The 12,130-nt window shown below is 48.7% G+C and overlaps 2 protein-coding genes and 1 long non-coding RNA gene across 3 annotated transcripts in view; 1 reads left to right on the top strand and 2 right to left on the bottom strand.

The window, feature by feature from the left end:
- LOC144332020 (uncharacterized) overlaps positions 1 to 12,130 on the bottom strand; it is a 155,349-nt gene that overhangs the window by 106,723 nt on the left and 36,496 nt on the right. The gene's annotated exons all lie outside the window — the stretch shown is intronic.
- The window catches only part of LOC114670428 (putative cystatin-9-like protein CST9LP1), a 35,437-nt gene continuing 25,128 nt past the window's right edge, over positions 1,822 to 12,130 (top strand). The window contains exon 1 of the mRNA XM_077951093.1: positions 1,822 to 1,984. Within this exon, the coding sequence (XP_077807219.1) occupies positions 1,892 to 1,984 (93 nt within the window). The 5' untranslated portion in view covers positions 1,822 to 1,891. The remainder of the gene's footprint in view (positions 1,985 to 12,130) is intronic.
- Positions 7,005 to 10,443, bottom strand: LOC106995530 (cystatin-SA). Its single transcript, XM_028828110.2, has 3 exons — positions 10,139 to 10,443; positions 8,459 to 8,572; positions 7,005 to 7,342 (listed from the first exon to the last, which is right to left on the bottom strand). Exons 1-3 carry the CDS (start codon positions 10,364 to 10,366, stop codon positions 7,259 to 7,261), a joined length of 426 nt encoding a protein of 141 aa, XP_028683943.2. The 5' UTR covers positions 10,367 to 10,443; the 3' UTR covers positions 7,005 to 7,258.

The following is a 12,130-nucleotide window of genomic DNA, read 5'->3' as shown; positions in this document are numbered from 1 at the left end:
CTTTCCATCTCTGAAATAATTTCTTCTGCTTTGGTCAAGCCTACTATTGACGCTTTTAGCTGGATTTTTTTTTATTTCACCAATACATTTTTTTATTCTAGTAGTTGTATGGGTTTTTAAAAATCTATCTCTTTTTTCATATCTTGAATTGTATTTCTGATTCATGTTGGTTTTCAACTTTCTCTTGGATTATATTGTGCTTTTAAAAATCAGTATTTTAAATTCTTTATCAGGTATTTCAAAAAAATTATTTTCACGAAGACCCATTGAAGGATTTAGTGTGGTCCTTTTGAGGTATTTTTACACTCCGCTTTTTCATACTTTTGGAATTTGTTCTCTGGTTCCTTCTCATCTGCAAAAGCTATCTCTGTTTCTAATTTTTAAATTTACTTTCATTTGGAAGGGATGTTTTTGTTTTTTCCTTTTCTTCCTTGAGAATGTGTGTAATGTGTGCTGTGTAGGGTTCAACTTTGGTTCCGGGAGCTTTCACTGTCAAAGGTTCTGTGTATGCTCCTTGGTTATACAGAGTCTTTGTATGGTGACTTTCTTAGATGTTGGTTGTAGTAGTGGTGTAGGGATGAGTGACTGGGTTCATTGCCTCCTACAAGTCCAGTATGACTGAGGTCTCAGGAAGCTTATCTCATTCTCCAGTGCTACACATTTCTGTCAGCAGATTTTCTATTAGATTGTGTCATTTATTTTCGAAGCCAGTGGGTGGTGCTTATGGATAAGAACCAGCTAAGGCTGATGCAGATGGGGCATATACTTGATCTTTGTTTATGGAGAGATGCTTTCTGCTGCCTCAGACAATGGGCTATGTTGTGGAATGCACAGTGGTGTGAGCTCCCTGTACAGTCCTGGACTGAGGGACCAAGCTGGCGGGGGCCAGAGAATGCAGACATGCCTACATGTCCACCAGTGGTAGGCTCAAGCACTAGCTCTGAGGGCAGATAAAGAGGCAGCTGCAAACATCCAGAGATGTGCCTGGGTATGGAGGGGATAATCCTCTGCTGCCCAGTGTTCTCTGCCTGGAAAGGGAGGGGTAACTGCTACCCTCCCAATCTAGAAAAGGTGAGTACTCCGCATGCCTGAAGATATGTCCAGGCATGGAGCACAGTGGGTGCTGCTGTATCAAGACCTATGCACCTGAAGGGAGGGGTGGCTGAGGCTCCTAATCCAGGTGAGAAGGTTCTCCAAATGCCTGAGAATATGCACAGCATGGAGTGGAGAGGGTGCTGCTGCACCAAGATGTCTGCATGAGAAGGGAGGGGCAGCTCAGGTTCCTATTCCAGGTAAGTGGGTACTCAACATGCCTGGAAATATTCCCGAGCATGACAGAGAGGGCACTACTGTACCAAGATTTCTGCACAGGACAAGAGAAGTGATTCAGGGTTCCAGTGCAGTAGAGCAGGTGTGCTGAATGCTTGGAACTATGCCCTGGAGTGGAGTAGAAAAGTACAGATGCACCAAGATCTCCGCATTAGAAGGGAAAGGCAACAGGTGAGGGGGTGCACTGAATTCTTGAAATTATGCCTGGTTGTGGAGTGAAGAGGGTGCTTCTGCACCAAGATGTCTGCACAAGAATGGAGTGGTGACCCAGGATCTTAATCTAGGTGAGCAGATGGGCCAAATGCCTGGAAATATGTCCCTCAGTGAGGAACAAAATATTTGCAGCAGAGTGGAGAAATGGCTGTTGCAACAAGGTCTTTCAACAAGTGTTGAATGCTGGGAAATATGCCCAGGCTTGGACCTGGGGGCGGGGGTTGTTGCTTTGCCAAGTTATTTGCAAGATAAGGGAGCTGTGGCCCACACTCCCAATTCAGACCAGCAGCTCAAAACTGGTGGGACACACCTCCCAACTGACAAAGGGGGCAGGCTGGGACACCCAGAAATGACACCCACAGGCAAGTCCAAGTCTGCAAAGCTATTCCTGGTCATAGTTCCTATCACTCAGGAAAAATTGTGGCTTCAGCAACTCTCTTCGGTATGGATTTCTATTTTTATTTTGTTTTGTCTTCTTGGTATTGATTTCTATTTTTATTCTACTGTGGTCTGAGAGTACAGTTAGTATGGTTTTATTTTTTTTAAATTTATTGAGACCTGCTTAATGGCAGAGCATGTAGTCTGTCTTAGAGGATGCTCTGTGGGCCCATGAGAAGAATGTATGTTCTGTGGTTGATGAGTGGAGTATTCTGTAAATGTCTATTAGGTCCAACTGGTCAAGTGTCAAATTTAAATCCAGAATTTCTTTGTTAGTTTTCTACCTTGACGATCTATCTAATACTGCCAGTGGGATGTTGACGTACCCCATTATTATTCTGTGGCTAATTATTATTGTAGGCCTGGGCATAGTTGTTTATGAATCTGGGAGCTGCAATGTTGGGTGCCTATATGTTTAAGAATAATTAAGTCTTCTTATTTAATTGAACCCTTTGTCATCACGTAATGCCCTTCTTTGTCCTCTTTAAATTGCTGTTTTGGGTTTAAAGTCTGTTTCATCTGATGTAAAAATAGCAACCCTCTCCCTTTTTTGTTTTCTATTTGCGTGATAGATCTGCCTACAATCCTTTATGTTGAGACCATGGGTGTCCTTATGTGTGAAATGGATCTTTTGAAGACAGTAGATGGATGGGTCTGGGTTTTTAAATACAACTTGTAATCTGTGTCTTTTAAGTGGGGTATTTAGACTCTTTATAGTCAAGGTTAATTTTTGTTTGTTTGTTTGTTTGTTTGAGACAGAGTGTCGCTCTATCACCCAGGATGGAGTGCAGTGGCATGATCTCAGCTCAATGCAACGTCTGCCTCCTGGATTTAAGTGTTTCTTCTGCCTCAGCCTCCTGAGTAGCTGGTATTACAGGTGCACAGCACCATGCCCAGCTAAATTTTTATATTTTTAATTGAGATGGGGTTTCACCACGCTGACCAGACTGGTCTCGAACTCCTGACCTCATGATCCATCTGCCTTGGCCTCCCAAAGTGCTGGGATTACAGGCTTGAGCCACTGTGCCTTATTCAAGGTTAATATTTGTATGTGAGTTTTTGATCCTATCATGAAGTTGGCAGCTAGTTTCTTTGTAGTATGTATTGTGTGGTTGCTATATAGCATCTCTGAGCTATGTTTAACTGTATTTTTGTAACAGTAGGTATTGTTCTCTTATTTCCATGTTTAGAACTCCCTTAAGCATCTCTTAAGACTGGTATAGTGGTAACAAATTTTCTCCATAACTGCTTGTCTGGAAAATTTTTTTTTCTTCTTTGCTTATGAAGCTTAGTTTGATGGGATAGGGCATACGTGGTTGGAATCTATTGTCTTTAAGAATGCTGAAAATAGGTTATCCTCATGAAAATGTACTCACTAATATGATATGTACAATAGTGAACCATGCAGTTTGTTTTTATTTTATGTTATTTTGTTTTTAATTTTACCCAAGTGAGACCCAAGTTGTTTTATTTTTTATGGGAATTTAATGAGATAGAATTTCTTGATTTTCCACATTTGGAGGGTGCAGACCTGTGTAGTGGAACTACCCACAGCAAGGATATATGCCTGTTAGGTGGCACAGACCCGAGACCCGATGGATCAGACTTGGCCTTCATCCTCCTCTTGTCCTGATAAAATCTCACAGCTCCAGACAACACAGACACAAAACATTGATCGACAGTAAGATGGCTTGAAGAAATGCTTCTTTCAGGACAAATTCTTTCTGTGCATTCCATGAGGTAATCAATATAGTATATAGCTACACATTTGCACCATTTTGAAGCCCACTACAACAGCCAGAGTTTTAAAATGCTGTGTTTAGTGAGCATTGTCAATAGAGTCTTTAAGTTCATCAATCTTAAGTCAAGAAAATTTAGAAAGTACTAAAATCTTAGCACTCACATGAAAGAAAACTGGAAGCTTTTCCAAATTAGACAACAATCAGACAAATTTGCATAATATTACCAATCTGAGTTTTGAAGCAGAAAGAAAATGTTATAAACCATGATTTTCACAAGTAGGATTGATTGTAATATCTCATAATTTTGGATGATTATAGTATTTATCAGAATTTTAAAGTGATCAAACTTAGTGGAAAGACTGGTTTATGCTTCTGCTATATTTACAGAAAATTCTATTATAAAATCAATGTCATGTGATGAAGCAAATAGTGACTCAATAGTTGAGTATGAAAACGTAGAATTAACTTTTTACACTGTTGTGTCAAGTAGTTAATTAATAAAAATGTTACGTTAGCAAGTAAAAAGAACACAAATTAAGGAAGGGCAAATCTGCCCCTCCATCTGCAGGGTGGATGGATGGACTGACGGGGTCAAAGCCAGTGACATCATGAGCAGGAAACCATGTTTCTCTCAAGCTGCAGGTTTGAAATGTCAAACAGCCTCTTCCTTGGCTGACGGCTGCTTTCTGACTCAATGGAAGACCTTGTTCTCTAGCGTCAGGGCTGTTGGAATCTTTGCTTATGACTGAGAAGAACGTCCCACTGCCTGGAGGATCTGGGTCCATCTTTACACAGAAGCACAGAACTACAGAGAAGGGGTTTCTGGATGGAACGTTCCACACCTGGCTGGACTTTATGGGTTCTAAGGACACAGGACCTAGGTCCACTTTTCAGACCAGACTTGACACTGGCTGCTTTACACGAAGGCCTGCCATACTCTGAGTCCATCACTACAGCCTCAAAAATCCCTCCCCACAGTCTTATAATAAGCTCTTTCTGTTGTTTTTTGAGTCATCACAGGTTTCTTGGTGTGAATTTATTCCCTTTTTGCTACAAGCCAATAATCCTGAGTCTGTTGACTGCAAAATCTGTTTTGGTGACTGATCGCACTAGGATGTATATTATTTTTCTGAAATTTGGGATGATTGTAGTATTTATCAGGACTTTAAAATGAATAATTTGTTGTGACTTATTTCCTCTTCTTAAATAAACACTAACTTTTGTGCTTAGTTTCTAATTGGCTATATTATGCCATTTTTCATGCAGATAACCCTCTGTATTATGGAAGCCTTAGACCTCACGGAACCTGGGTTGCCTGTGGTCACAGTGCTGAGAATCCACCTCCCCAAGGAGTGACTGCACTGGTTCCTGCTTCCCAGGCCTCCAATGGACTTATCCCTCCTTCCAGAGTGATTTGTCTATGCTGAAGGCGGAGTTTCTAACCTCAGCGGTTTTAGTCTTTTAGCAAGAATTTGTGACATTATTTTTGCTAAAGGAACTTTTAGAAGGGGTGCAATATTTCCAAAACATGACCCTCAGGAGCCTCCTTTACTCCAAAAACCCAGGAGTTTCCGGAAAGGGCCCAGACCCTCAGCTTGTTCCAGAAGACAAAGACCCACATGCTCACCTTCAAGCCTCCCTGCCCCCTGCTCCCCTCCTGGGGAACAGACACACAGGGAGATGGTGGAGGGAGCCTTCTACAGAGCCCGACTTCCCCCTCCACTTCCCCAGGAAGAGAGATGTCAGAAAAGTTACGGGTTTACACGAAATCACCTGTTCCATGTGTCCTTGGATGGTGGTTGCTTATGTCAAGACAGACCCTTCACCAGGTAGAGAACCATGAGGATCTCCATGCAGGGAAGACTTCCCCCCTGACCACCATTCCTGGGCACCCGCTGCTCTGCTGTCAGCCCCTCTCTTCCAACAGAAGCCTGAATCAGTGTGTGTGCACCCCCCACCCCCCCCGACACCGGGTGAGGCCCAGACTCAAATCTCCCCAGCTCACGACCTCCTGGGCGCTGCTGCACCTTCTTCAACCCCAAACCTTGTTTAACTCCTGTGGGGGTGGAGAGGAAATGAAGCAGATGCTCCCCACTCTCCCTGCCAGACCATCCTCCTCCTGGCTTTCTATGTGCGGCACATGGGGTGTGGGCCTCAGGGCTGTTTGGGCAGTTTCCCCTTTGTCATTTCTCCCTCAGTGTTCATGGCAGCCACCCTTGGTCAATGCAGCTCTAGGCACCGAAGACAGTTGAGAGCCCTTCCCCAGAGGCACCTGCCCCAAGGGCTGCACCCCTCTGCCCAGAAATAGCAAAGGGAAGGGCCGTGCAGGGTGGGCTAGGTCTTAGGACTGTAGCCTCTTCTTTGGAGCTCAACTAACCACTTTTCTGAAGAATGGTTTTGACACTAAGGTGATGTTATTTATTAATTAAAACATCCTTTTTGAAAAAAACGAGTGTCCACTGCATGTCACTTCCATTCGTGTTTTAACTTCTCCATCCCTACAAAGAAGCCCGACCTGAGTACTTGTTTTAAATCCAAGTCCAAAGAAAGGGCAGCTGGATGTGAACATGTAAAACTCTTCTAGGGCACAGCTTCCTAGCCTAGGACACAACCTCCCAGCCTGGGGCACACCCTCCCAGGATGGATGACAGCAGGCACTGCTTTCTCTGGGTGATACGCCCGTCTTTCATCTGGTTGGCATTTTTCCCAATCAATTATACACACACACACACACACACACACACACACACACACTTTTGGGCTTTGTTTCCATGTAGGGGTCTAAAGTCTCTTGTGGAAAGAACCACACGTCCATTGCTATCTAGTTAGCGTCTAGGGGATTTGATGAGAGCAGCTCAGTCCCTGGAGTCTGCTCAACTCTGCAAGCACAGATGGAATCGATGGCCTGGCAAGCTCCACTGAGGCCTGGCCCCTGCCTGAGGACACAGCCAGCCCCCTCCTCTTGCTCCGACCAGGAGCTCAGACCACAGCAGCAGCCCAGCATCCTGGGCCAGCTGCCTGGGCCCCCTCCTCTCCCTGGCGCCCTCATCAGGGGCTGCTGCAGCTGCAGCCCTGGGTTCCCAGTCCCTGGCTGCTCTCTCCCTATTCTGAAGCTCAGGTCTCCGAAAGTGGCAGCAGCTCCCATGACAGCCTTGCTGTGGCTGCGTCAGCTCCCAGGTACTCCTCTGATCTCCACACCAGCAGAACAAGGAGGCTTCATAAAGGAACTGCAGAACCCCTGCCTGTGTGCACATCCCCCAGACAGTCAAGAACTCAGAGGGAGCCGATGCTACTGTTTTATTGCAGGAGGTGGGGTTGTGTGTAGCATGTACCAGGGCTACCAGAAGCAAGAAGGAAGGAGGGAGAGCGGAGCCCCCTGCTGAGCAACAAAGGCCTCCTGCTCCCTTCTATGTCTGTCTCCTGGCGCAGGCGCATGGGGAGACCTCCCCCAGGGTGGAGGCCACCAGTCCAGGGGTGGGAGCACTACAGGGGGTGGGAGTAGGAGGCGGTTGGTGTGACTGGCCAGGCACAGATCCCTAGGCTTCTTGACACCTGGAATTCACCAGGGACATTCTGTCCTCCCAGGGAACTTCATAGATCTGGAAAGAGCACAGCTGTTTCTGTGAAAGGGAAGAGAGGAGGCCAATCAGTGTGAGTTACAGTTAAAGGGGAAGACGCTCAGGCATGAGATGTCAGAGCCTGGGTGAGGAGGATGGAGGTGAGACACTGGGTCCACACCCACCCCTGCTGAGTCCCAGAGTACCGAACTAGAATGAATAGTGACTGTTCCATTGCCCCTCCCAAGGCTCCAAGTCACCAGGTGGCATTGGGCCCTCACCCCAGCCTGCAGGGTTTCTGTCCCAGCACAGCCCTTTGAGGAGCAGCCCGTGCAAGGCCTCAGGAGCCCCAAGGGTGCAGGGCAGGGGGTGGCGACTCGATTCCCCCAGCTCCTTCCACCTCCAGCATCCAGGCCAGCACTAAGAGGGGCCAGAGGGAAGAGCCCAGGGCAGGGCAACTCCCCCTCAAAGATCTGAGGCTGGGGCAAGGGTGACAAGGGGAGTGCGGCTCTCCCCTGATTGGAGACTTCACAAGAACCAGCAGGTCCTTGGAGAGGCTGGTGTTGGGTGAGCGGGGCAGGTCCAGGGCTACGCAGCTAACAGGCCTCTAGGTCCCACTAATCTGCTTAGTGTTGCTGTGGCTGCGGGCAAGTGCCTGAGGCTGGGATTAGACAGAGCCCCTTCTCCCTGCCCAGCACCCAGCCCAGCAGCTGCTTATTCCTGTTTGACAGGCAACACCCCAAAGAAGGCAGAGTTGACCTCTCAGTAACCATTCCCAAGCTAAAGCCTTCCCAGCAAATCAAATACATCACCCCCCCTCCCTCACCACTCCATCTGCACACACATAGGCAACTATGTAAACTCACTTGGACCCCTCATCCTCATGGATCTATGTACAAACCCCCATACTGCTCCCACGCATCCACACAGGGTCACACATCTCCCTTAAACCTCCCTGCACACACTGACACATGTGTGTACACACGTGCACCTTTCCTCATGCACACCTGCATGCACACACCCCCAAGTACATGAACATGTACACTTCCATGCATACATGGCTCCCCACATGCCCACCTGTACATACACACACCCTCCAAATATGGGTAGGGCAGAGGCTGACACATACGCACTCCTCTGCAGTGCATGACTGGCCCGGGACCCGCATCAGGAACGTACCTTCTGCAGTTCTGGCTGTTCATGGAAGGCACAGGTGTCCAAGTTGGGCTGGGACTTGGTACATGTGGTTCGGCCCAACTCTACATCAAGGAAGTAATTCATTCCGGCCATGACCTACACACATGAGAAAACAGGACGCACGGACAGTGCTCCCCATCAGTTTCATGCACGCACAGCACTTCACTGTGGCTGAGTCACTGGACTTGCTTGGGGCTTGGTGAGCTGCCCATATGTCACCACAAGGCACACAAGTCCCCTCTTCCTGTCAGCTGGCAGTGTGCTGGGCCTCATGCCTGCTCTTAAACATTGTTTTCTCTGTGCTGGGTAAAAGGATTCATTGAATTCTGCTACCTGGGTCTCAGGGGCAAAGGAACACTGAATCTTTTCTAGGAAGGCTGTCATCTGATGACAACATTTCAGCTAACTTCAGAAAATCTCATTCCCTCCATTTAACCTAGATTTATTCCTTCATTTAATAGTAGGAAATGAGGTGCTTCACACACAGAGATGCTTTGGCTCAACGGGGCCTCCCGGATGCCACCATTTTAGGTGTGAGATTCGAGCTACTTTTCTAAAGTCAGCAGCACACCTGCGTGTCTTACAATTGCAGACTAGAACTGAACCCTTTCCCTGCACGGGGTCTGTCCCAGACACAACGTGGCAGAGCTGTGGAGAAACCTGGGATGAGGGACTCTGAGACCAGGGTGCTAGACATTGCCGCTTGGAACCAGGAGGAACTGCTGAGATCCCTCGAGTATCAGTTTATCCATATATAAAAGAGGCTTCCGGGCCGGATGGTCTGCGATGCCCTGTGCTTCACTCCAAGTTATTGTCATGCTTGAAAGGGAGGTGCAGGCCAGCGGTGACCACTGTACCACGGAGTGCACCTTGTGTGCAGGGTGAGGGCCCCAGCTGACAGCTGCAGGAGAAGGGGGCTGGTCTGGATTCCTTTGAATTTCCAAGAGAAGATGGAGGAGCTCCAAAGCCTGTGTCACTATTTGCTGCTCTGCCATGGGATGCACATCAAGCTGGGCCCAGTAGCCCTTCGAAGCTCCCTCCTGACCTGACCCCATCCAATGCTCTGCTGGGTGACTGGTGTCCTCATCTGGCTCAGGTCTAACTCTGCATCAGCTCATAGAGGCAGGTTCAGGCATGCTCCACCCCAGCAGGGACTCAGCTGCCCTGGGCTGTAGCGGGTGGCCAGCCAAACCGAGGGTGAAGGCTGCTAGCCCTAAGGGGTTGTGCCCAGGGGCGTGACTTGGGGAGGGAAGCAGGGCTCTGCAGAACAGGGAGCCAGGTTCCCATGTGGCCCCTGCCGATAGGACTCAGGGAAAAGGATAAGTCTCATGGCCTGGGTCTCATCCTGAGCAGCATCAAACCCACCCAGAGTCAGCACAGTCTCCACCCACACCTGCTGGACCCTGGGAAATGGCACGGTCGTGTCACAGACACAGCGGCTCCTGCAGGTTAAAGGAGGCTGAAGGGACAGACAGTGGCTGCAGGGCATAGCCCGGGAGCACCCTTAGGCCTGAAGGCCATCAGGGGAGAGTCAGGGAAAGCTGAAAGAGTCTGAGCACTAGATCATGAATGTGTCAATGTTGATTTGCTGGGAATGCTCTTGGGAGTTGCATGACAAACCAGGCTGGAACTCAGGACCTCTCGGGTGGTGGCAGCACCCACCTGCTCTCTGGCTCGCAGCACCCGCAGTGGGCGTCTGTAGTACTCATCTTCGGTGGCCTTGTTGTACTCGCTGATGGCGAAGTGAAGGGCATGCTGTACTTCATCACCATTGAGGTCTGCGTCATAGATGCCACCTGGGATCACCCTATCCTCCTCCTCGGGGCTCCAGGCCTGGGACCCAGCCAGGGCGGCCAGCAGGAGCAGCAGGGTGCACAGGGGCTGGGCCATGGGCTCCTTAGAGGCAGAGCACAGAGCTGGAGCTGCAGGAGAGGTGAGAGCCTGAGGTGGTGAGCCCAGACCAGCAGGCAGCTGTGCATTTATCCTGCTTTGGCAGGCCAGCCCCACCCCTCCATGCCACGCCCCTGACTCCTCCTCCTCTTTCTGCCCATCCCCTGTTTCTCCATCTCTCTTTTCACTCCCCCACCACCACAAGCTCCCACCCTGCCTAAGTTCCCCCGGCCCCTCCCAGGCCTCCTCCTCCGTATCTCCCTCCTCCCCACTCCTGTCGTCACTATAGCCTCCCGGAGCCATGCCTCTCTTCCCCTGGTGCTCCCAAGCTTGAGTCACTGGCGTCTCCACAGAGGTGACACTGCTCCTTTGACACTGCTCTATGAAAGCAATGTGACCTCCTGTTTACTCAGAAAAGGGAAAAATACAGGGTTTGGCCTTCAGGGTCTTCAGATATCGGGGGCATCCAGGAGCCCTTGGTCACAGTCTCTGAATCTCTGGAGCAGGGAGGTTATTTCAGAAGGTTCCAGAAGACCCTGTCCACACCCTACTATGGAGAATTTCTTTGCCAAATGTAAGGGAATTAACCGTTTGGAAAAGGTCACTGGGTTCTCTTCTCATAACTCATTATTCAGTAAACCAACCTGTCACCAGTTACTCCCTGTGCCAGGAGGTCTAGGAGTTGAAGACGGAACCTGGATGATGAGCCATAGAGGTGACGCTGCAGAGCTGCTGCCCAACAGAGATGTGACATGAACCCAGGAGCAACTGAAAATTTCTCGTAGATGCATTTTAAAAGATAAGAATAAATGGGTGAAAGTAATGTTTAAAATATTTACTGAACCTAATCTAGCCACAAGATTACTTTAGCTAATGGGAACAATTATTAATGAGATAGTTTATGTGGTTTTTTTTTTTTTCAGTTTTGTAAATCTTTGAAATTCCCTGTGTATTTTTTTTTTTTTTTTTTTTTTTTTTTTTTTTTTTTTTTTTTTTTTTTTTTGAGACGGAGTCTCGCTCTGTCACCCAGGCTGGAGTGCAGTGGCCGGATCTCAGCTCACTGCAAGCTCCGCCTCCCAGGTTCACGCCATTCTCCTGCCTCAGCCTCCCGAGTAGCTGGGACTACAGGCGCCCGCCACCTCGCCCGGCTAAGTTTTTGTATTTTTAGTAGAGACGGGGTTTCACTGTGTTACCCAGGATGGTCTCGATCTCCTGACCTCGTGATCCGCCCGTCTCGGCCTCCCAAAGTGCTGGGATTACAGGCTTGAGCCACCGCGCCCGGCTTCCCTGTGTATTTTTTACACTTAGCCCAGGAGTCATTTTGGACTGGCCCCGTTTCAAGTGTCCTGTGGCACATGTGGCTGGTGACTATGGAACTGCACAGTCCATTCCTTACACAGTGTGTGTAGGGGATGGTAGGTTATGATCAACAATTAGGATTAGGGAGTTATACTCACTTTGTTGGAAGTGAAGTAGAACAGGGGCTAGAGAGAGACCAGTGGACCCTGGTCAGGGAGGTCTCTACGAGACTGGAGAGGTTGAGAAGCCCCAGGCAGTGTGGAACAGCCAGTGCAAAGGCCCTGAAGTGGGGTTGGGCATGTCTGCTCCAGGGAAAGGAAGCTCCTGGAGGGGGTGTGAGCAGGGAAGGGAACGACCTGGAGTCTCATGGTAACTGTCGGTGGGGCCGGGTGGAAGGTACACTGGGACCCCTGGCAAGCAGTGTGGGTGTCAGGAGAGGGAGCAGCAGCCACAGGATGAATGTGG

This window comes from Macaca mulatta, chromosome 10 (assembly GCF_049350105.2).
Source record: "Macaca mulatta isolate MMU2019108-1 chromosome 10, T2T-MMU8v2.0, whole genome shotgun sequence".
Classification (NCBI taxonomy): domain Eukaryota; kingdom Metazoa; phylum Chordata; class Mammalia; order Primates; family Cercopithecidae; genus Macaca; species Macaca mulatta.
The sequence above is the reverse complement of the archived record's forward strand: the minus strand, read 5'-3'. Positions and strand labels throughout refer to the sequence as shown.